The 22,982-nt window shown below is 38.5% G+C and overlaps 3 protein-coding genes and 4 long non-coding RNA genes across 18 annotated transcripts in view; 2 read left to right on the forward strand and 5 right to left on the reverse strand.

Annotated features, from left to right (window-relative positions):
* Window positions 1–22,982, reverse strand: part of LOC135734242 (butyrophilin subfamily 1 member A1-like) — a 131,340-nt gene that overhangs the window by 16,681 nt on the left and 91,677 nt on the right. The window lies entirely within an intron of this gene.
* On the reverse strand, window positions 2,230–8,140 carry LOC141281902 (uncharacterized). Of its 6 annotated transcripts, none has more exons than XR_012336307.1 (4): window positions 7,899–8,140; window positions 6,237–6,856; window positions 3,234–3,874; window positions 2,230–2,983 (listed from the first exon to the last, which is right to left on the reverse strand). It is a non-coding gene; the product is annotated as an uncharacterized lncRNA (long non-coding RNA). The 6 variants fall into 6 exon arrangements; XR_012336303.1 differs by adding an exon at window positions 5,215–5,274 and having other exon boundaries at window positions 2,230–3,874; window positions 7,899–8,139; XR_012336304.1 differs by having other exon boundaries at window positions 3,712–3,874; window positions 7,899–8,137.
* On the forward strand, window positions 6,943–10,340 carry LOC135734263 (uncharacterized). Of its 3 annotated transcripts, none has more exons than XR_012336310.1 (5): window positions 6,943–7,448; window positions 8,535–8,633; window positions 8,736–8,924; window positions 9,690–9,744; window positions 9,974–10,340. It is a non-coding gene; the product is annotated as an uncharacterized lncRNA (long non-coding RNA). The 3 variants fall into 3 exon arrangements; XR_010527224.2 differs by having other exon boundaries at window positions 8,800–8,924; XR_012336309.1 differs by lacking the exons at window positions 6,943–7,448; window positions 8,535–8,633 and adding an exon at window positions 9,001–9,111 and having other exon boundaries at window positions 8,824–8,924; window positions 9,974–10,316.
* Window positions 8,778–13,146, reverse strand: LOC135734258 (uncharacterized). Of its 3 annotated transcripts, none has more exons than XR_010527208.2 (10): window positions 13,019–13,146; window positions 12,373–12,491; window positions 12,089–12,113; window positions 11,883–12,003; window positions 11,716–11,798; window positions 11,537–11,611; window positions 9,957–10,030; window positions 9,654–9,753; window positions 9,032–9,094; window positions 8,778–8,911 (listed from the first exon to the last, which is right to left on the reverse strand). It is a non-coding gene; the product is annotated as an uncharacterized lncRNA (long non-coding RNA). The 3 variants fall into 3 exon arrangements; XR_010527211.2 differs by having other exon boundaries at window positions 12,370–12,491; XR_010527209.2 differs by lacking the exons at window positions 11,716–11,798; window positions 13,019–13,146 and having other exon boundaries at window positions 12,373–12,485.
* Window positions 11,598–12,447, forward strand: LOC135734269 (uncharacterized). Its single transcript, XR_010527230.2, has 4 exons — window positions 11,598–11,623; window positions 11,736–11,789; window positions 11,941–11,994; window positions 12,318–12,447. It is a non-coding gene; the product is annotated as an uncharacterized lncRNA (long non-coding RNA).
* Window positions 16,118–17,438, reverse strand: LOC135733871 (butyrophilin-like protein 3). Its single transcript, XM_065252649.1, has 4 exons — window positions 17,153–17,438; window positions 16,860–16,967; window positions 16,350–16,445; window positions 16,118–16,122 (listed from the first exon to the last, which is right to left on the reverse strand). The coding sequence occupies exons 1-4, from the start codon at window positions 17,436–17,438 to the stop codon at window positions 16,118–16,120; spliced, it is 495 nt and encodes a 164-aa protein (XP_065108721.1).
* On the reverse strand, window positions 17,573–18,339 carry LOC135733872 (myelin-oligodendrocyte glycoprotein-like). The gene is made up of 2 exons (XM_065252651.2): window positions 18,129–18,339; window positions 17,573–17,946 (listed from the first exon to the last, which is right to left on the reverse strand). Exons 1-2 carry the CDS (start codon window positions 18,184–18,186, stop codon window positions 17,573–17,575), a joined length of 432 nt encoding a protein of 143 aa, XP_065108723.1. The 5' UTR covers window positions 18,187–18,339.

The following is a 22,982-nucleotide window of genomic DNA, read 5'->3' on the forward strand; positions in this document are numbered from 1 at the left end:
AGATACCTAAATAAAAACAATAATAATATTTATTTATAAAAAGTTCTTATAAAAAAGCATCATCATTAACTGGCATGAAGTGTTACCTTACCAACATGTTCAAGGAAGGTGCAGGTCTGATGATCCATCCAACATAAAAAAAACAGTAAATTTATACTTGGTCACTGTTTATCTGTTGTAAAACAGACAAATGCAGTTATAAGAATTTTACCTAAACTACACACCTATTTGATTCTTAAGTTTAAATTAATCAAAATAATGCATTTAATAGTAAAAGCATTTTAAAAGCTACACTCCTAATTCATTTATCTTTGCTATTACAGCTGCAAAAAGGCAGTCTTGACGGTACTAGGATGAATGCAAATAAAGACTAACCACCTGACATCAGCTGTCCAGTCTCTTGTGGGAAGCAGGTGCTTGTTACCCCAAATACGGATGAAGAGTGACAAAGAGGATGATGACTTTTTGCTCAAACATCTGCTGAAGATCTTGACAGGCTGGAGACAAAATTAACAGACTGAGGGTTTATACAAAGAATCTTACTCAGCCAATATTAAAGATAAGATATTTTTACAAAATGTTCTTTTCATTGTTTAGGATGATTTTATGTAGAAAACAGTACATCACAAAAAAGACTTTAGCTGGGTTTTCACAGGCAGAGCCTTACACACACACTAACCACAATTATAAACGCAACACTAACACAGATTTAGACAGATTTGTGAATAATATTTGAGAGAAATAGGCCTTTTGGGGACATAGAAAATATTCATGAAATGAGAAATGGGGGCAAAAACAAATATTAACAAGTGTAATACAAATATCAACCATAATACTGATCGTTTTAAAAAAGTAAGCCACTATATCTTTCTAGAATCTTACACAAGACTCAGTTACATGAACGATCAAAATAAATTAACGTCAGACAGGTGGGCGAAATATCAATATTAAAGCATGAATAACTGTTATCAACCCAATTTCGAGGTATTATTGAAATGATCCCACACCAAACAGTTTATTATTTAAATGCATTATTACTACATACCTTAAGCAAATGTTCCACGCCTTTCTTCTTCTTGGCATTGAGGTCAAGCGGATGTTGTTATGTAGAATCATGACCTTGACGCAAAGACGCACATTCGTAATTTATTTAACAATGACAACACTTTCGGGTAATTTTATCTTCTAGATCCTACCCAGATAGCACACGTACGTCGCGGAGACGTCTGCTAAATATCGCTTCATCTTCTGTAGATCGGCTGCGAACATTGAAAAGTAAGACGTCTGCAATATCTCTGCAAGACGTCTTGGCAATGTCTTGAAACATTCGAAATTTTTACGAGCTGCATGCATCTTCTGGAGATCTTGAATCCGAGCAAACGCAGACGAATCAGCTGACCTCAGTGCTCAACTCATTGTTTACACTTATTTCTTGTTTAATTGTATTGAACACAAACAAAAGATTAAAAAAACCTCAGCTGCATATAATTTGCCAGTTTTTTTAGAGTTTGGCATTTATTTAGCATTCATAAAATATTATTTTTATATACCCTACCTCGTATTACGTGTAATATAGAAACATGAAATCATACCCGTATGTATACTGTATGCGTTTAGTCCAGTTTCACTTGCATATTTGGCAGTAAGGACGAGGGGACTCCTGCATTTAAATTGCGTTTATGCTTTAAGTGCAGAATAAAACACATAAAGGTACTCAAAGAAAGTATCTTGTACAAGGAAATAATCTTACTGGCAACATTTTAACAAATATACTGTAACCAATAATGGACAGCAGTCTCTGCACCGTTCACTACAGATGTCTGTATAGATGAAGAAACCTTATACAATGTCGAAACACATTATACATGTATTAATTTGACCAGGTATTATCCAGCATCACAGCATGAATTGTTCTGACAAGTTTGTTTACCAAATTAAATTTATGAAATGTGCTGAATGTTCATTACATTCAGAGCCTACCCAATATACTGCAAAGCTATGACATTTACCACCTGTTCATTTAATCACTGCACAAGACCCAGAGCTGATCATGACACTTTACATTTTAGACTTTGCATGTTCTACATAAAGAAGGAATTCTTTAAAAATGAATGAATTTATAATAACCCTAAAAATTAAAGCATTAAAAACACTGTGATGTAGTAAGTGCTGAAAGTGCCATGTGACACTCTGAATATAATCACAATTTAAATAATGGAGACTGTTACACAAGACATAGATGCGACTTTAATTACAATACAACATTCAGTACACCAGGGGATTTTAAACTGTGGGTCAGGAGGACCCACTTGTCGGTCATACAGTAGGTTAAGGTGTGTTGCACATCTTAATGATGCAACAACAGTTTGCAATGACAATGGTTTTGAAAGAATATACCATAAAATATTTGGTATTGCAAATAAACTTATATTTACTTTACATCAGTGGTTCTTAACATTATTCCTCGAGGCCCACAGCCCTGCACATTTTGTATGTCTCCCTTATTTAACACACCTGATTCAAATCATCAGCTCATTAGAAGAGATCTCAATGAACTGAACCGAGTCTGTCAGATAAAAAAGACATACAAAATGTGCAGAGCAATGGGCCTCGAGGAATAACGTTAAGAACCACTGCTTTACATTATGGAATATTATGAAAATAAAATGACTCCACTGAAAGAGAACAAATGTGTTTTACCCCATAAAAAAAATATTTTAGTGGGTCTAGAATAGATTACACTTGTCTAATAGGTTTTGAAATTAAAAGTTTGGAAACCCCAGCTTTACACAATACTAGTCTCAATTAAAGTTAACATTAAGTTGTAATATAACTGAAATAAATAGCATTTGCAATTGACAGACATTAAATTAAACTGATGGCAGATGAGGTGTGGGGATGATGCTGGGCCAGAGTTGAATCTGTGCATCTTAGTAGATCAGGGTGCTTCATCCTTAAGTTCTGCATTAAAAAGAGAAAGGATCTAACAAGAAAAAAAAAAATCTCTCAAATCAACATTGGACTATCAACCCCAAATTAATAATAATGCAATTACATGCAAACAAACCTGTCAACCGTCAATATATAACAGATACTACACACCTGTGTCCAATACATCAAGATTCTCACAACATTTTAGGGCTAGCTTATTACCACAGTTCTGGCTATTTTTCATATTCTGTGTGGTGGTTAGTTTGCAACTGTGACAAAAATGAACTTTTCATAAACATTACCATTTGTTGACTTAAGCTGACTTCCAAGAGCACAGTTATCTAACACAGTCTACTGTAAGTGTTTTTAACATTAAATATAGATTTATTTCTTTTTTTTTGAGAGATACAAAGGACAAATGTCTCTGCTTGCTGCCTTCATCCGTGTGACCAATCAATGGTTGTGTTAAAAACATGGGAGGATAATCAGGTGGTGACAATTATGTGAAATATTGTGCAGTGTTACAAACAACTCGGATTTCTGATGTTATGTAATTAAATATCCTACCTCCGACCTCAATGCATTCCAGTCAATCACATATCACATTTGCGTGTTTACCACATAATGAGACGCCAGAAGTTGTTTGTGCTCTTGTGCCAATTATGGCAGAAAACGGTTACTGGATAATTTAACATTCATGTTCATAAATATTATGTGCTGTAAAAATAGTTTAAAGTTTGTTTGCGGTTCATGTAAGGCTGTGAAAGGCTAGCCACCAACTTGTCTGCAATGTCAAATGATGCATCTCGTTGAGGTCGGTGTTGATGGATCTGTCCCAAGTTGAAGTCTGTTCCAGACTTCTTACAGGTTTGATGTCAATAATATCCAACATCCAAGTTGTCTCGAAAACAGCATTAGTTCACAGACTCCAGTTCAGTCCCATCTGTAACAACAGAACACAATGGGAACATCATCACATCAGACAAAGTATTTCATTTATAAAAATTGCACCCAAAGAAAAACCAAAATATTAAAAACATGAAAGATCAAAATCTTCATTTAAACCCAAAGGGGACCAGCCTAGTAATACCATTCTCTGCTACTTTGCTTGAGCGGAAGCACGAAGTCTGACGTAGTCAGGCTAAAAGGGGACATGGTCTTTAAATAAAACACCCAAAATGACTCTCTTTGTAAGAGTTTTCAATATCTCCACCACAGTAAGAATTCATTCCTTCCTCAATACTTAAACATTAAAGGTCACGTTTTTCCTGATCCCATATTTCAAACTTTAGTTAGTGTGTAATGTTGCTGTAATCGCATAAATAATACCTGTAAATGTTAAAGCTTAAAGTTCACTGCCAGCCAGGCGATGTATTATCTTTAACAGAATTCCCCTTTCAATACAGCGAACGGCCGGTTTGGACTACAGCCCTTTACTTCCCGGTTGAATGACGTCAAAGCAAGTGTGTTTGACTAAACTCCGCCCTGGCTAAGCTAAGCTGCTGTCAAATCACAACATACTAAACAAACTACACAATCAGAACTCATTACGCATTTCTGAAGGAGGGACTTCATAGGACAAAGAAGACATCAGCCATTTTTAGGACAGTGAAAGCACTATATAGATAAGTAGATTGTGTGAAAAATACCGCATGTGAAACATGAACACATGTTATATTGTGCACTGTAAACACAATCAAAGCTTCAAAAACACAGGAAAAACGGGACCTTTAAAGTTGTTCAGTATTATGGTTGTAATCAATAAAATGACAGGCAATTTTATTTAAAGATCATATCCCCTTTGGGTTAAAATGCAGATTTTAATCTTTCATGCCATGAAGGCAATAACGCCGGAACATCTGTCCTTGTATTGTTTGATTAGAAAAACAGGTCTAAGCACCTAAAGCTGGTAGAGCATGGTGAGGGTGTTGATTGAACTAGATCTAATTGACCCCTCATTGATCTCATAGACTATGTTTACACTGTCAGTTTAAATCAGATTTTTGTGTATATCCAATTTGAATGACTGACTGTACACACTGTGTATGACAACTCTTCGTGTTTGATTTGTGTGACCTGATGTGCATTATCTTTTATCCGAAATAGCTGCATTGGTTTATAGCAATGACGTTGCGTTGATGTGTTTGAAATAAATGTGCTTGTTTTGTCTTTTAATCCAATTCATCCGAGAAATCATTTGGTAATTAAAATAATGTACCCTAAAAAAACCTTTCATTTGTAAGACCGCATTCATTACTTTACTAAATGTGGGAAGAGACTCACAGGTGGAGGTAGAAGTTTGGTCTGCACTTTCCATAGCTGGTGCACAGGGATTGTGGTAAGCTAGTGACACAATTGAAGAAGACTGGTTCAAAATCTGCTTTACAACCAGAGGTTGAATTAAACTTTCTTATTGCCTGTCATTTTGACAGATAATGCTGTAACAAATCTGTCATAATCAATTAGGACTAAAATATCAACAAAAAACTTAGAAAATGAACAAAACCAACTATCTGAATCTGTTCGAACTCTAACCTTGAGGTCTGGATAGACAAAGTGAGTGTTTATCTGTTAAACCATCATTGAAGACTGATGCAGTTGTCATTAAGGCTGATTTAGTCAGACCTACCCCAATGCCTCTGCACAGTAGGCTATCCGCCACTTTTCATTTACACGTTTGCGTCGTTGTTCGCATCGATGTGCATTTACACATGCAGAACGCTAGTAGCCAATGTCCATAGGCATTTACCAATGTAAAATACAATATCAAGGCAAAAGCTGAAAAAATAAAAAGCAGCAGAAAAAACCCTTGTTGGGGGCCAATCACACCAAATGCGTTCTAAAGACGTGGAAACACAAGGTGCACCTTGATTTGGTCACTTTATAAAAAGCAGTGCAGCGCAGCTTTTTATATTGCTAGGCAACCACCGAGGCAGCTGTCCTGTCAATCAAATATTGAAGCGTGAGCGCTCTTTTGCTATTAACTGTCATATAAGCAAAAACTTTAAAAAGAGGACGCTTGCACTGACTTTGATCGAAGGTGAGAGGTGCATAAAAACACAGGAGACAGTAAGTGACTGAAGTACGGTTGTTTCAAATAACTGTAAACATCGGTCCCTACAACGGAAGGCCCGCCTCTCCCCATATTCAATTGGACAATGGAAAGACACAAATGACGTCAGGTGCTTTTCCGCTCTTAGCGCTCCTTCAAAAAGGCATGTTGCAGTAGAGGGCAAAAATGCAAGGCGTTCAGTGCGCATAAACAGCGCACATAACGCTCAATGCTGCAGTTAAAAAAGATTTACCTCATAGTAAAGACAACTGGATCTGAAGCGTAATGATGGTCTTCAGAAGGCCTCTCATGGTGGCCTTGATTCAGAGGTTTGAGAAGACTACCAAGCACCAGAGCCAGCTAACAGGTGGACCAAACATCAAGCCAGAATTCTGCATGAGTCAGGTAAGCAGAATAAAAGACACTGTAAATAAACAATAATAAAAGATGGTCATTAATGAATTAATGCTTTCATATTCATGTTAATGCTTTGAAAATTATCTTATTTCTTTCAGAATCTCTTGATAATATTGCCCAATGCAACAAATGGAAAAAGCATGCTTTATGACAACCTCAGCAGCAGAACCCATGACTTTCTCCTGGGTAGACGAGACAAAAAAGTTTGGTATCAACACCCATCTAACAATTAAGGTAAAAGATAAAGTTTTATGATCCCTGCATTCAGGTTAGAGTATGGGGTAAGTTGACCGTTCTATGGGTGTTCCTCAAATGCAAGGTTGCATGTGGAGGCTGCGTCCATCTTAGTCCTGTCCTTCTGAGATTTCGATGTTAGAAAAAAGCCAGAATGAGATGGTTTAGTTTGAAGTCCAAGGCAACGTCATGGTTTCCGCCCCAGTGATCATGGCATGAAAACTTTAAAGAGAGAAGTTGAAAATTAGCAATGCATCACCAAAAAAATTCAATAATATAGTACAGTGAATAAAAGTCATGTATCAACTGTCTTTACAACATGGACAGTTAAACATTTTGTAATTAAATTAAAACAACAAAATAGAAAACAAGCAGATTGAGATGTCCTTCGACGATGCTTGATGACGTGGCAGCCAAGACATGCAGCCTCCTAGGACGGAGCCTTATTTAAAAAAAAAAGAAAAGGACGGAGCCTTATTAATTTTTATTTTATATATGTATAATGTACCCCCTTGTATTTCTTATTATTTAAAAAAAATATTAAAAATAATTTTAAAAGGACGCAGTTGTGCGTTTGAGAAACGACCGGAAACGACTTATATGTCGCGAGGCCATCACGTGACCACAATATTTACCAGAAGACCGTTATTTGCTCGAGTGCCCTCAACTTTTTTGTCGCAAATAACATTATTAATAACCTGTAAATAATACATTTTGTACACATTACGTTACTCTTCACTTTGTAATAGTATGTTTTTGGTTTAATAGTCGGCTTTAAGTTAGTTTTTCTGTCAGTTTGATCGTCAAAATGTTGGTAAGTATAGCTTGTCATTCCTGGGTTTTAATTGTTAGAAATACGAATTAAAGAACAGATATAACTAATATAACTGAAACAATTAATAAATACAATTATCAAACCACTCCAATAGAACAACGTTAACGGTTTTGAGTGGTTTAAGGTCTGACTGACAGTAACGTTATCCGTATAAGGGCCATTTTAACGTAACGTTAAAGGGCGGGAAAGGTTTGAGACATTTAATAACTCTATTAAAATGGCTGGTTTATCCCCACCAGTGCGTAACATGTGGAGTTAACGTTACAACGTGGCTTCGGGACTTTGCAGCGGCCTGAATAGCAGTGCATTGATAAACGTTAATAAGCTTTTAATCGCGTATAGAACATTTATATACGACGATCATTCTGTAGATCGACTAACTTACATGCCTGCATAACAACATATTTTCTGTTAAAATGGTTTACTTACATTGACACTGAAACTCTGCCGTCAGCACTGTTGCTTCACCCGTTGGAACATCCTACTAGTTTAGGGAGTTAAAAATCGAGTTGGAAAAGAACAAAATATCGTTCTGCGATCGTTCGACACGACACCCAGAAGCTGCAAAAACCGATTGAGGTTAGACTCTACTGAATTATCGCAACGTTGAGTGCAGGCAGCCCACACATCTTTCAGATGTGTTCGACTTCATGCTGATCTACACGCAAACCGATCGTGACATCAAATACCGCGAGTTCAAACCTTTTCCGGGGCTTTCCCAAACTCTCGCGGTACTTTGATGTCATACCACGTGCTGTCTGCGCATCTCGGTTTTAAGTCGAACACACCTGAATGTATTTGTTGGCTGCACTCCCTTGCGCTCAGTAATGTAGGTGTAACGAATTAAATGTATTAAATTGATATTATATAAATAAATATTGTAATAAAAATCTTTATAAAATGATTAGCTGTCATTAATAAATTAATCTTTGATTTGAAACATCAGTATACGTGAATTAACCCTCAAGTTATGAAATGCCTAAACATCAAAATGGTGAAAATACAACAATGTATATTTGACCAATTCAGCATTTATTAACTTTTGTCTTTTTAAATTGACTTCAGAAAGTTATCTGCAGCCACACATCCACTGTATACCAAGTTATGATGATCAATTATGAAAATGCAAAAGGATTGATAGATCAGTAAACAAGCAACAAAAAGGTAATGTCTTAATAGATTTCTGCTTTTGTTACTTATTCATGTATTTGAATTACATATTTCAAAATCAAACGTTAATAATTATAGGGTTTCAACTTGTTGCAGCTTTACAAAAAATGTAGAATTTGTAGGAGCATGGACATCTGAGTAACAAAGTCATATTATGCAGATGGGTGCTCATGGTGGCCTCCAAATAAATACATGGCAGGCTGCTAAAGAGGGTCAGGATGATGGAGATGCAAGAGTCAAAGACAGCACGGACCAAACACCAGGCCAGAATTCTGCATGAGTCAGGTAAGCAGAATCAGTTACACTGTATAAAATAATTAATTAATAGACAGTACAATTAATAACACATTATTTTTCATAGCTGTAAAAAAAACAAAAGAATGAAACAGTACCTGCATTTAAGTTTCCAGCCTTTTTCACAAAGTTGCTGACAACTGGAAGAATGTCCCAAATTGCTGCAAAAAGAAATTCAGTAAGTCCTTATAAAAGAGACAGTTTAAAAAGTAAAACGGCTTCATTTAACTTCAAAATACCCCTAAATCCTTAAAGGAACACGCCCACATTTTGGGAATTTAGCTTATTCACCGTATCCCCCAGAGTTAGATAAGTCCATACATACCTTTCTCATCCCTGTGTGTGCTGTAACTCTGTCTGATGCAGCCCCAGCTAGCTTAGCTTAGCACAAAGACTGGAAGTGAATGGCTCCAGCTAGCATACTGCTTCCAATAAGTGACAAAGTAACGTGGACATTTTCCAATTTATGTGTTGTGATTTGTATAAAATTCACTACCAGTCTTTTGTTCTAAGCTTAGCTAGCAGGGGCTGCGTCAGACAGAGTTACAGCACACACGGAGATGAGAATGGTATGTATGGACTTATCTAACTCTGTTTGTTTATTTGTAAATGTAAAACATGCAGCTAACCATTCCCAGCTCCAGTGGGCAGGTTAAAGAGTATTTCTTAATGAGACAGAAAACAGAAACACATTTTTAATGGCATTTAAAGACAACATACCACTTCATACAACTAAATTTTCTGTTTAATCCATAGATTGAGTAATTTTCACTCTAGAGACCCTGGGGTGACCACCAAGGACGAATGCAAAGTAAGTGACCTACAAAACAAAAACATTAATATTTTACGACTGTTTCGAGATAAGTACTCTGCATATCTACAGCAATATGCAGATTCTTGAGTAAGAATTTCTCTCAGACAATATAGACCACAGATGTAGTTTAACAATTTCTATCATGTTAAAGTTATCACATAAAAATTGCTAGTCTAAGAATGCTACAAGAAACCTGTTGTGCAACTTACCTGCTTCCCATTTACAGCTCCAGTGAGTGTCTCTAAGGTAGATCCTAATGCAGATGGATGGAATGTTGATCCGCCTAACATGCAAGGTAAAAGAGCATTTGATAGCATAGTGGATAAACAAAGCTTTTTTCATTTTCAGAGCATTTTCAAAAACAACATAACACTTGCTATTACATTGTTATATATTACATGACCATGTCTAACTCTGATCCATACAAAACAGATTTTCTGTACCGAGAACTTTGGATGACCACGTTTTCAAAAATCTGACCTCAATTTTAGTAACCATTTAGATATTTTAGATGTAGTCCGAGAGCTTGCTGACCCTCCATTAAAAATGTATGTACGGTATACTGTTCATGTCCAGAAAGGTAATAAAAACATCATCAAAGTAGTTCTTGTGACATCAGTGGGTCAGTTAGAATTTGTTGAAGCAGCAAAAATACATTTAGGTCCAAAAATTACGACTTTATTCGGAATTGTCTTCTCTTCCGGGTCTGTTGTGAACCGTGTGCATGACACTGCTTCCGTACGATGCTGCTGGCTTAATTACATTTATTTTCATTTTTGGGTGAACAATCCCTTTAAATGGAAAACACCACCGCTTTCCAAAATGTTACTATGTTTTTACCTTAGACGAATTAATACATCCCTATCTTTTTTCAATGCGTGCACTTAATCTTTGTACAGTGCATTGTGAATGTGTTAGCATTTAGCCTAGCCCCATTCATTCCTTAGGATCCAAACAGGGATGAATTTAGAAGCCACCCAACCCTTTCATGTTTTCCCTATTTAAAGACTGTTACATGAGTAGTTACATGAGTAAGTATGGTGGCACAAAATAAAACGTGGTGATTTTTTAAGCGGATAAAAATGAGAACTATATTGTATGGCAAAAGAGCACTAAGTTTGCAGCACTTCGACCTCGGCGCGCAGTAACATCACTCCTGATTACTCCACCTCTCGCTCAAACTCAAAAGAGGGGGAGTAGTCAGGAGTGATGATGTTACTGCGCGCCGAGGAATGAATGGGGCTAGGCTAAATGCTAACACATTCACGACGTGCTGTACAAATATTAAGTGCATGCATTGATGAAAGATAAGGATGTATTAATTGATCTAAGTTGAGGTAAGAACATAGTAAAATATTGAAAAACTGTGGTGTTTTCTTTTAAAAGCAGCACCCCTATTTATTTTGGGTTCTAAAAATATTTGCCACAGACAGTTAAGGCCTTATGCTGCATTTATTAGAAGGCGTTCCCAATTCTGGTTGTCCTAGTAAAAACTATAAACAAATGAGTAACAATCCTCTCAGTAAATGACAAAAGACGGATGACATGAACTTCACTGCTTCACTCTCATTGGTAGTTGCTACCAAAAGTCCTTCATCAAGTTGAACTTTCCTCAAAGTTGTGGCATAGCTGGACATGCCCACTTCCTGTTGTCAATGGTCACAGTTGCTCATGTTGCTGAATGGGGCAAAGCTTTCATTGGAATGAACGAGATTGTGTTGCTAGTCGCTGGCGGTGTACAAGCAGCATTAGTGTGTGTGTCTTTAAAAATATATCAAATGCAAATTACCTGATCTAACATTCCCAGCTACAGAGGGCATCCTTTATTCAGTCCCTAATGCAGATGGTTGGAGTGTTGATCTACCTAACATGAGGGGTAAAAGAGCGTTTGTTAGCATAATGAGAAAGAAAACAGAAACACATTATTAGTGGCATTTAAAGACATAACTTTACACTTGTTTATACTACATTTTATGTTCAATCCATAGAGCAATCGTTTTGAGTCCTGAGACCCTGGGATGACCACCGTGAACAAATACAGAGTAAGTTACCTAAAAAAAACAATAAAAATATTTATTTATAAAAAGTTCTCATGAAAAAGCATCATCATTAACTCGCATGAAGTGTTACCTTACCAACATGTTCAAGACAACATAACACTTGTTTATACTGCATTTTCTGTTTAATCCATAGAGCACTCAATTTGAGTCCTGAGACCCTGGGGTGACCACCGTGAACAAATACAGAGTAAGATACCTAAAAAAACCCAATAATAATATTTATTTATAAAAAGTTCTTATAAAAAAGCATCATCATTAACTCGCATGAAGTGTTACCTTACCGACATGTTCAAGGAAGGTGCAGGTCTGATGATCCATCCAACATAAAAAAAAAACAGTAAATTTATACTTGGTTACATCTGTTGTAAAACAGACAAATGCAGTTATAAGAATTTTACCTAAACTACACACCTATTTGATTCTTAAGTTTAAATAAATCAAAATAATGCATTTAATAGTAAAAGCATTTTAAAAGCTACACCCCTAATTCATTTATCTTTGCTATTACAGCTGCAAAAAGGCAGTCTTGATGGTACTAGGATGAATGCAAATAAAGACTAACCACCTGACTTCAGCGGTCCAGTCTCTTGTGGGAAGCAGGTGCTTGTTACCCCAAATACGGATGAAGTGTGACGAAGAGGATGATGACTTTTTTCTCAAACATCTGCTGAAGATCTTAACAGGCTGGAGACAAAATTAACAGACTGAGGGTTTATACAAAGAATCTTACTCAGCCAATATTAAAGATAAGATATTTTTACAAAATTTTCTTTTCATTGTTTAGGATGATTTTATGTAGAAAACAGTACATCACAAAAAAGACTTTAGATGTGTTTTCACAGGCAGAGCCTTACACACACACTAACCACAATTATAAACGCAACCCTAACACAGATTTAGACAGATTTGTGAATAACATTTGAGAGAAATAGGCCTTTTGGGGACATAGAAAATATTTAACTTCAGCTCATGAAATGAAAAATGGGGGCAAAAACAAATTTTAACAAGTGCAATACAAATATCAACCATAATACTGATCGTCTTTCTAGAAAGACTCAGTTACATGAACGATCAAAATAAATTAACATCAGACAGGTGGGCAAAATATCAATATTAAAGCATGAATAACTGTTATCAACCCAATCTCGAGGTATTATTTAAATGATCCGACAGCAAACAGTTTATTATTTAAATGCATTATTACTACATACCTTAAGCAAATGTTCCACGCCTTTCTTCTTCTTGGCATTGCGAGGTCAAGCGGATGTTGTTATGTAGAATCATGACCTTGACGCAAAGACGCACATCCGTAATTTATTTAACAATGACAACACTTTCGGGTAATTTTATCTTCTAGATCCTAATTAACGCTATGAAGAAAGAACAGCCTTTCACGATTATTTCCTGGTAATTTTTTGTAATGTTTTATTTTAGAATGGAGATTAATAAAGCAGACGCGGAAAGGTTTTTATTATTTTAAATATGTTATGTTTATATGTTGTTGTTTTCGCATACTGTCATGTAAAATGCATCTTTAAAGATAAATGAATGAAAGTTTTCATTGTTTAATTTGAATAAATGTGCTTTATAAAATCAACAACTGCCTGTTTTAAGATCAATTGAAAATGGTGTTTTAATTACTTAATATCGACGACACAGCATGCATGTGTAGATGTGTGTAGAAATAAATTTGCTGTAGTTTAGGGCAATTCAATTTGTTAATGAGGGATCTTTTAATCTTACAAACATCTGGGAAAGAGCGGCTTACCGTCTTTCTGCTCTTCTAAAGATCTGGGAAAGAGCGGCTCGGCATCTTTTAAAGCTCTTCTAAACATCTGGAAAAGAGCGGCTCGGCATCTTTTAAAGCTCTTCTAAAGATCTGTGAAAGAGCGGCTTGCTGTTCTAACATCTTGTAAAGATCTGGGAAACGGCGGCTCGCCATCGTTCTAAATAACATACATCTTGTAAAGATCTGCTGGGTGTCTTGCAAACAGCTGGGTCGGACGTCTCGGCGACGCCTTCCAGATGAGCAAACGCCCTATATAATACGTCTTCCAGACGAAAAAGAAGACATCGCGCAGACATCTCCGCGACGTACGTGTGCTATCTGGGTAATTAACGCTATGAAGAAAGAACAGCCTTTCACGATTATTTCCTGGTAATTTTTTGTAATGTTTTATTTTAGAATGGAGATTAATAAAACAGACGCGGAAAGGTTTTGATTATTTTAAATATGTTATGTTTATATGTTGTTGTTTTCGCATACTGTCGTGTAAAATGCATCTTTAAAGATAAATGAATGAAAGTTTTCATTGTTTAATTTGAATAAATGTGTTTTATAAAATCAACAACTGCCTGTTTTAAGATCAATTGAAAATTGTGTTTTAATTACTTAATATCGACGACACAGCATGCATGTGTAGATGTGTGTAGAAATAATTTGCTGTAGTTTAGGGCAATTCAATTTGTTAATGAGGGATCTTTTAATCTAACAAACATCTGGGAAAGAGCGGCTTACCGTCTTTTAAAGCTCTTCTAAACATCTGGAAAAGAGCGGCTCGGCATCTTTTAAAGCTCTTCTAAAGATCTGTGAAAGAGCGGCTTGCTGTTCTAACATCTTGTAAAGATCTGGGAAACGGCGGCTCGCCATCGTTCTAAATAACATACATCTTGTAAAGATCTGCTGGGTGTCTTGCAAACAGCTGGGTCGGACGTCTCGGCGACGCCTTCCAGATGAGCAAACGCCCTATATAATACGTCTTCCAGACGAAAAAGAAGACATCGCGCAGACATCTCCGCGACGTACGTGTGCTATCTGGGACGAATATACGTCTTATCACACTATAATTTCATATATGTAATACAATTATAAATATAATTAAAATAAAAAATTTAAGTGCAAGTTTGCATGTTCAGTCAGTTTCGCAGTTTTCTTTTACCCTATTGGTGCACACGCTTGTCAACATGAAACGTTGAATATGATTCGTCAGTCATTGTTAGTTCCGCCTACGCGCGATTGAACTGAGTTTGAAAACAGCGAGTCGCAAATCATCAAGTTTAACAACCTTTCCACGATGACATCTGCTTATGCCTGTTTACTTTTGGAGACGGAGACTATTACATCACTCATGGAAATGTTGGATTACTGAGGACATCTTTTCAAACGTCAACAAAATGAAACGAGCACGTATTACGTTGATAATGACTTCATGCTGTGTTGAAAGACCTATAACGTTACGCTCATCGATGATAAATGCTCGTCTGAGAAATGTATTTCTGCTTTTCTTTGCGCGAAGGGACATTATGATCATATTGGACTTTGTTATTATGAACCAGAAGCCCCGTCTCAGACTACAGGACATGTAATGGTGAGTTTAGACATTTTCTTAATGTTTATAGTGGTGTCATTATTATTTACAGTTTATAGTCAGGAGTATTACTCCAATCAACTATTTAGGGGGCTGTATGATTTAATGTTGTTGGAATATTTACACTTAAATGACAACACATGCAATTTTGTATTGCGCCATGTTGTTTGATGGCCATTGTCTCATTAAATAAGTTTCGAACGAGTTCTTTAGTAAAATCACTACCCCTGAATCTGTCGTAGCCTATGACGCTTTCACGTCATGCATTTTGCTGAGGAGGAATGACATATTGTTCGGATCTACGTTCACGCAACGTAAATAACGTAAAAACTAATTCCGTTACTAATTCAGTTTATGTTGAGTTCTGTGTTTTCAAGTGGATTAATAATTTGGTGGGGCACTGCTCATAGACTGTATAAAAAAGGCACAGCCCCACCTGCCCATATACTGCAGACAAGCTGGTTGGTTATTTAAGTTGTTTAATAATTTCCCCTTGAAACATTGTGCTGCATGCATGGCATTAAGGTAACTTGGCTTAGGTAGCGTGCACCAAAGCTTTTAAACCTGGCTGAAAACGCCTGGAAGACGCCAAATGCCAGCTGTTTTTTCAGCCAAGCGCTTTGGTTGCTGTGATACTTGAGCTGTGAGCCGGTTGGTTGTTGTGATATTAGTCCCGCCCTTTCACCCACTGTGATAAGACGGCTGTGTGAGAACTTACATTGACAAGCTAAGCTTTTCATCCAGAGTTGAATATTTTAAGACCACAGCGCGGAACAAATGGACAAGCTGCTGGCTGTTTTGAAAAAAGCCGCACTTACATTGGGGAAAAAAATATACGCCGGCCATGGGCGTAAACACTCCCAATTTATGTACATTCTATGCTTTGCCCACCCTGTTTTATAAAGGCCCACCCACTTGAACATTTCTGGCTTCGCCACTGCTCTACACTGTAAATATGTTTAACACAGTTTATAAATAAAGACATAAAACACATGGAAACCCCAATGTTATTTTATCAAAGATTATAAGATAAATGTTTATGTATCTGAATTATTGTCAAATTAAATTTAATACAGGTGATTATAACGTGATTATTTATTAATATTTAATGAATCAAAACTGTTTTTCAATTTACAATAAATTAATAACATAAATAACCAACAGACAAAATTACCATTTTTTAGTCTCTGATCTTCACTCTTTAGTCTCTGATCTTCACCGTTTAGTTTCTGATCTTTACTCTTTAGTCTCTGATCCTTTCTCTGTTGTTCTGAAAAGAAAAAACATTAAACTGATATAATTATTTCTTAACAACTACAGGCATAACAACTAATGTACAAACATCCAACATTATTTTTAAAGATTATTTTCTGGTTTGAATTTGATTTACCCACTTAACACTGTGATGTCTTTACAGGTTAATGTATGCAGCTCAGTTTACACCACACAGCACAGATCATAAAACTTTTAAGCACCACAGTATGAGAAGTGAAATCTGAAATCTGTGTTCAGTTGAAGATGAAGTGAATCTAAACCTGAAAAACTTCACACTGAACTCCACTAACTGATGAGATGTTCAATGTCGACAAAAACAAAATTTCTTTATATCTAACAAACCTTATAGGTCACACTATATACAGTACATACATTATAATAAATATAACAAACCAAACATGAATGTTACCTCTGTGTCTATAGATGAACACAGCGATCAGTAATCCAGCGATCACACCGAGCACAGATCCAACAGAAATCAAGATCACTGATGACCTCAAAGAGTTAAACATTTTACCTGTAAAACAAAACTCTCTTTATCTAATATCATTGATTATATTCACTTGAATTATTAATATTTTTGATATGTATTAATAATTAATAATTTAATAATTAATAATTAATAATTTTTATGTATTACTGCAACAAATCATCATAAGACAAAATAAACAACATACTCAGCATCAGTGTTTGTGTACTTACTTGATGTAATAATCTCAGTCTCCATCATGTGATGTCTCAGTTTGACTCTACAGTGATATTTACTGTCTCTGTTATATACAGTGATCATGTGTTTCACTCTGAATCCATCTGTCTCTCTCTCTGTGTTTGTATTTTCAGATGTCAAAGTGACTCCTTCACTGTCCAGCCACACAAGTTCAGTTTCAGGGTTCCAACCTTTAGATTCACACTGAAGATGAAGTCCACCAGAAACATCAAATCCATCTACAGTGATGAGTGGATGACTTCCTACAGTTACTACACACATCAAGGGTAAAAAAACATAATTTAGTGATTATTTTATTAAATGTTTTTCTTTTGGCTTGTTGTGATTATGACAACATACAAGCACTAAAACCAATATTGAACATCATTTAAAATAAAAATAAATCTCGTTCAGTGTTAGTTTTCAGTGTTTTGCTCACCTTCAACTTTGAGATCAACAGTGATGTCATCATAGTTGGTTTTGGACTGAATAAAACACTTATAAAGTCCTTCATCAGAGATCTGAACTCTTGATAGTTTGAGTGATGTGTTTCCTTTCTGTAGTTCATCTTTAAACACTTCAGTTCTTCCTCTGTACGACTGAAGCTGATTTGTGTTTTTGTCTTCATGATTTTCATAGAGATGAACTACTGAGTCTTTGAGATCAAGTCTAAACCACTCGACTCTCATGTTTACAGCACTGATGTTGGGTTTGAGAGAACAGGGCAGAATCACATCTTCACCAGATACAGCGAGGAGAGGATCTACAGGTCCAACAACAGCAAACTGATCTGTAAAAGACAGAAAACCGGTCTGAAATCTGCTGTCAGAGAGGTGTTGTGTGGTTTCATTATGTTTAAATTAAAGAAACCATTCATGAAAAATAAATGAATAGTCATTGTTTGTAACAATGGGCTTGAAAACAGTTTTAACCACAAAAAGTGAATCTTAGTTATAATGTGTGAATATTTACCTGCTGTTGAATCTTTGATTCCAATAATAATCATCAGAGTCACACAAATTAACTCCATCACTCCAAAACACAGCTTCTTATAAACATGACAAAATAAAAAATGTTTTTAGACACAAACACATTTACAAAAACAAATACAAACAAATTTGTTCACAATCGTCTACAGCGTCTTAATAAATTCTGATCATAAGCGTTTGTGGGATCAAGCAGAAACTTGTTTAATTTTACTTTCACTTATGAGCTCCTCCCATCATTCTGATAAACAGGAGTTAATTTTCTCTTTTTGTGTTGACTGAAATCTTTAAACTTTCATTATAAGGTTTAATTTGTGGTGTTTCAGGTGTGGGATGGTCATATTCTTACTGTTTCATGGGTCAAAATTTTTAGAAGATTATGTGCAATCTGACAGTTACATTATTTAGCTTCAGATATCTTTTAAGACATTGACGATTTTCATTTTCAGTGCCAAACTTTTGACTGCACACAGTTTGTGTGGTGATGAATTCAATGTGAAGCCCACAGCTGGAGTGAGATTCAGTTCATCTTCAGAGACTCTAAATATGTTCTTGTTTCAGAGCATTTCATGTAACTCAAGATCTTTATACCATGTGAAATGTTTTAATAAGTTCGTTGGAAACATTATTGTGTCTGGTATCTCATCAGTCAGGTTTGTCTGGTTTAACTCACCTCACAGAGACTCAAGTGTGCTCTGTTGAAATCCAACATAAAGCAATTTTCAAGTGGCATTAAAGAGGTTCATTCCTCAAGTTAGACCCAATAAAAAGATGTTAAAGAACCAAAAGCAGAATAAAACACAGATCAACAGCGCTGTGCTGTTGTCATGACTACTGGGTGATCGATGGCTGTGTGATCTGTGTGTGTGTGTTGTTTACCTGTGGTGCCGGTTCCTCGTGTGTTCACTAACTCCGCCCCCTTGTTTCGGTAATTGTTCACCGGTGGTGTCTCGTTTACCTTTCCCTTTATATTGCACGTAGTCCTGTCCTTTGTTGCGCGCTCATTGTTTTTTCACAGTCCTGCTGCCCTGCCTTGTCTTGTCAGTCGCTTTCTGTCTTCTCCTCTGTTACCCCAGGTTTGGTTTCGGCGTTCGGGGACACGTCTTCACCCGGACCGCTCGCTTGTGGAGTGTTGGATTATATTGACTTTGTTTGTCTCTCGATGCAGCTGGTTCGCTTCGTTTCTAGGCGGTATACCAGCTGTCTCTCTCTCTCTCCGGTTTGCATTATCACCCGTGAGTGGAGTACACCCATTTCACCTTTGTGGATTATATTGACTCTAACTACTGTTGTTTCTCGGAACCGCTGGTTCGCTTCGTTTTTAGGCGGTGACCAGTGGTATCCGGGTGGTCCTTCTACATTTGGATTACACAGTGGATTATTGTGTAGCGCCGACTCACTCTCTCCTACTGTGGGTGTGCTTCATCCCCACAGTAGTGTTTTCCACCAGAGTGAGTCAACGGGTGTACGCCGTGTGTGGATCTACCAGTGACTTTGCTCTCCTGTTCTCTATTTTTTCTAAATAAACTATTTAACTTGCACTTGACTCTGAGTCCGTTTCCTGACAGATGAGCGCGCCAAAAATGGAGTCAGCAAGTTTAGAAGGTCTGGAGGTGCAGACCGCCCTTCACCAGCAGGGGGCGGCCATTGACCAACATTCGTCGTTATTGTCTGCTGCTGCCAGAGATTTCAGCATCCTGTCTGAGCAACTGAAAGAGCTCAGCAATCGCTTGGACCAAGTGACTCCTCACCATGAAGCCCCAACCTCATCCGGAGGAGCCGCTTCATTCGAACGGGAGCCACACACGGCTACACCCCCCACCTACAATGGCGATCCCAACACCTGCAGATCCTTTTTACAGCAGTGCTCTCTCGTCTTCGCGCTCCAGCCCCGTCGATTTTCTTCATCCACTTCCAAGGTGGTCTATGTCCTGACATTACTCACTGGAAGGGCGAGAGACTGGGGTATGGCCGCCTGGGGGGCTAAAGCTCCTTTTACTTTTTCATTTGAGGCTCTCGAGGAGGAGATGTTAAAATTGTTTGACCGCTCACTCAAGGGAGACATGGCAGCGGCTGAGTTGGTGAGATTACGGCAACGTAATGACTCTGTGACAGATTTTGCCATACGATTTAAGACGCTCGCTATTAGCTGCAACTGGAATGACGCGGCATTAAGAGCACAGTTCCTCGAGGGTCTCACGCCAGGTATTCAAAACGAGATTACACTGAGAGAGCCACCCACGTCCCTGGAAGCTGCCATCGAGCTGGCTCTGAGGGTCGAGTCTCGCCATCGGCAGAGAGATCTGCGTCACTCATTTCGCCAGCTGATGTCGGAACCAGTGGAGATCGCTTCAGAGACGCACTCTGAGGAGCCTATGCAGCTGGGCAAGTTCCGGATTTCTGCTGGAGAGAGAAATCGTCGGCTGTCTAATGGCCTCTGTTTGTATTGTGGCAAACCGGGGCATCTGGCGGCCACCTGTTCCGGTAAAAGCTCACGCCCGCCGATGAACCTGGGAGTCTCGGTGGGCGCATCGTCATTTAAATCTCCCGTAAGCAGCACCACACTACCTGTCATGATTAACTCTTTCTCGTCACAGGCGTTGCTGGATTCCGGTGCGGAGGCGTGTCTTTTGGATGCTGGGTTGGCCAAGTCCTGGGGTATTCCATTCATCCCTCTCTCCTCTCCTTTGTCTGCCTGGACATTGAAGGGCCAGCATATGGCTGTGATCACGCACCGCACACCCCCTGTGAGTTTGTTTGTTTCTGGCAATCATCGTGAGGAGATTGAATTTTACATCTTAGAGGATTCACAATCGCCAGTCATTTTAGGTCATGACTGGTTATCCAAACATAATCCTCACGTTGATTGGCAGAACAATGTTGTGTTATCTTGGAAGTCTTCGTGTTATGTTTCTTGTCTTGGTCCTGCTCCCTCTCTTGTCTCTTGTTCTGTCTCGCAGGTTCCGGCTATCGATCTCTCAGGGGTCCCGGCGGAGTACTCGGATCTGTATCAGGTTTTCAGTAAGTCCCGGGCTACTTCTCTGCCTCCTCATCGGTCGTATGATTGCGAGATCAAACTTCTTCCCAACACTTCTCCGCCTAAGGGTCGTATATTTTCCCTAGCTAAACCAGAAAGAGAGGCTATGGATAAATACATTAATGACGCTCTTAAAGCCGGTCTCATTCGCCGCTCCTCGTCCCCAGCTGGTGCTGGATTTTTCTTTGTAAAAAAGAAAGATGGGTCTCTTCGTCCGTGCATTGATTATCGAGGGCTGAATGACATTACTGTTAAGAATAAGTACCCCTTGCCATTAATGTCATCAGCATTCGAGTTATTACAGGGAGCGCGCGTATTTACCAAGTTAGATCTGCGCAACGCTTATCACTTGGTACGTATTAGAGAGGGCGATGAGTGGAAGACAGCCTTTAATACACCTTCTGGACACTGGGAATATTCCGTTCTGCCGTTCGGTCTTTGTAACGCTCCAGCTGTCTTCCAGACCATGGTCAATGAAGTGCTGGGTGACATGATTAACAGATTTGTCTTTGTGTATCTCGATGACATTCTCATCTTTTCTCCCTCCATGCAGATACACACTCAGCACGTTCGCATGGTTTTACAACGGCTATTAGAGAATCAGCTATTCGTTAAGGCGGAGAAGTGCGAGTTCCACAAGAAGTCGGTTTCGTTTCTGGGTTTTGTCATTGCCGAGGGAGAAATTCGTCCCGATCCCGCTAAGGTTAAGACGGTTGCCGATTGGCCAGTACCCGACACTCGGAGGGAGCTTCAGCGATTTCTGGGGTTCGCCAATTTTTATCGGCGTTTCATCAGAAATTTTGGTCAGATCGCTAAGCCTCTCACCGCTCTCACTTCACCTAATGTATGTTTCCGTTGGAGTAGAGAGGCTCAGGAGGCCTTTGATGTGTTAAAATCCCGGTTCATCTCTGCGCCTGTCCTCTCTATTCCCGATCCGGCTAAACAATTTATAGTGGAGCTGGATGCATCTGATGTCGGGGTAGGCGCCGTTTTATCACAGCGATCGTCTATTGATGGGAAAGTACATCCGTGTGCTTTTTTCTCTCACCGGTTAAACCCAGCAGAACGTAATTACGACATAGGGAATCGGGAGCTGTTGGCGGTTAGACTCGCTTTGGGTGAATGGCGTCACTGGTTGGAGGGAACCTCGGAGCCCTTTCTGGTCTGGACGGATCATAAGAATCTTGAATATATCCGTTCGGCCAGAAGACTAACATCTAGGCAGGCTCGTTGGGCACTCTTCTTTGATCGTTTCAACTTCACCCTCTCGTACCGGCCTGGCTCGAAAAATACCAAACCTGATGCTCTCTCCCGTCTGTTCGAAAAGTCCGATTCGGAGAGGACGGAGACCATTCTCCCGGAGGGGAGGGTGGTCGGCGCCCTCGTATGGGGAATCGAACAGCGGGTGAGAGAGGCCGGCCGGGAGGGGGAAGTTCCGGAGGGGTGTCCAGCGGGTCGCCTATGGGTTCCTGAGCGGTTACATTCCGATGTCATCCGGTGGGGTCACGAGTCCAAATTTGTCGGCCATCCAGGTATTCGGAGAACGTTGGCTGCCGTCCGTCAGCGTTTTTGGTGGCCTTCTATGTCCACTGACGTCAGACAGTTTGTATTAGCCTGTTCGGTTTGTGCTCGTAATAAAGCATCTAATTTACCACCCGCTGGTCTGCTTAAATCTTTGCCCGTGCCCTCCCGCCCCTGGTCTCATATAGCCCTTGATTTTGTCACCGGCTTACCGGCATCTAATGGTAACACTGTTGTTCTAACTGTGGTGGATCGTTTTTCGAAGGCGGTTCATTTCATTCC

Source organism: Paramisgurnus dabryanus, chromosome 3, assembly GCF_030506205.2.
Source record: "Paramisgurnus dabryanus chromosome 3, PD_genome_1.1, whole genome shotgun sequence".
Taxonomy (NCBI): domain Eukaryota; kingdom Metazoa; phylum Chordata; class Actinopteri; order Cypriniformes; family Cobitidae; genus Paramisgurnus; species Paramisgurnus dabryanus.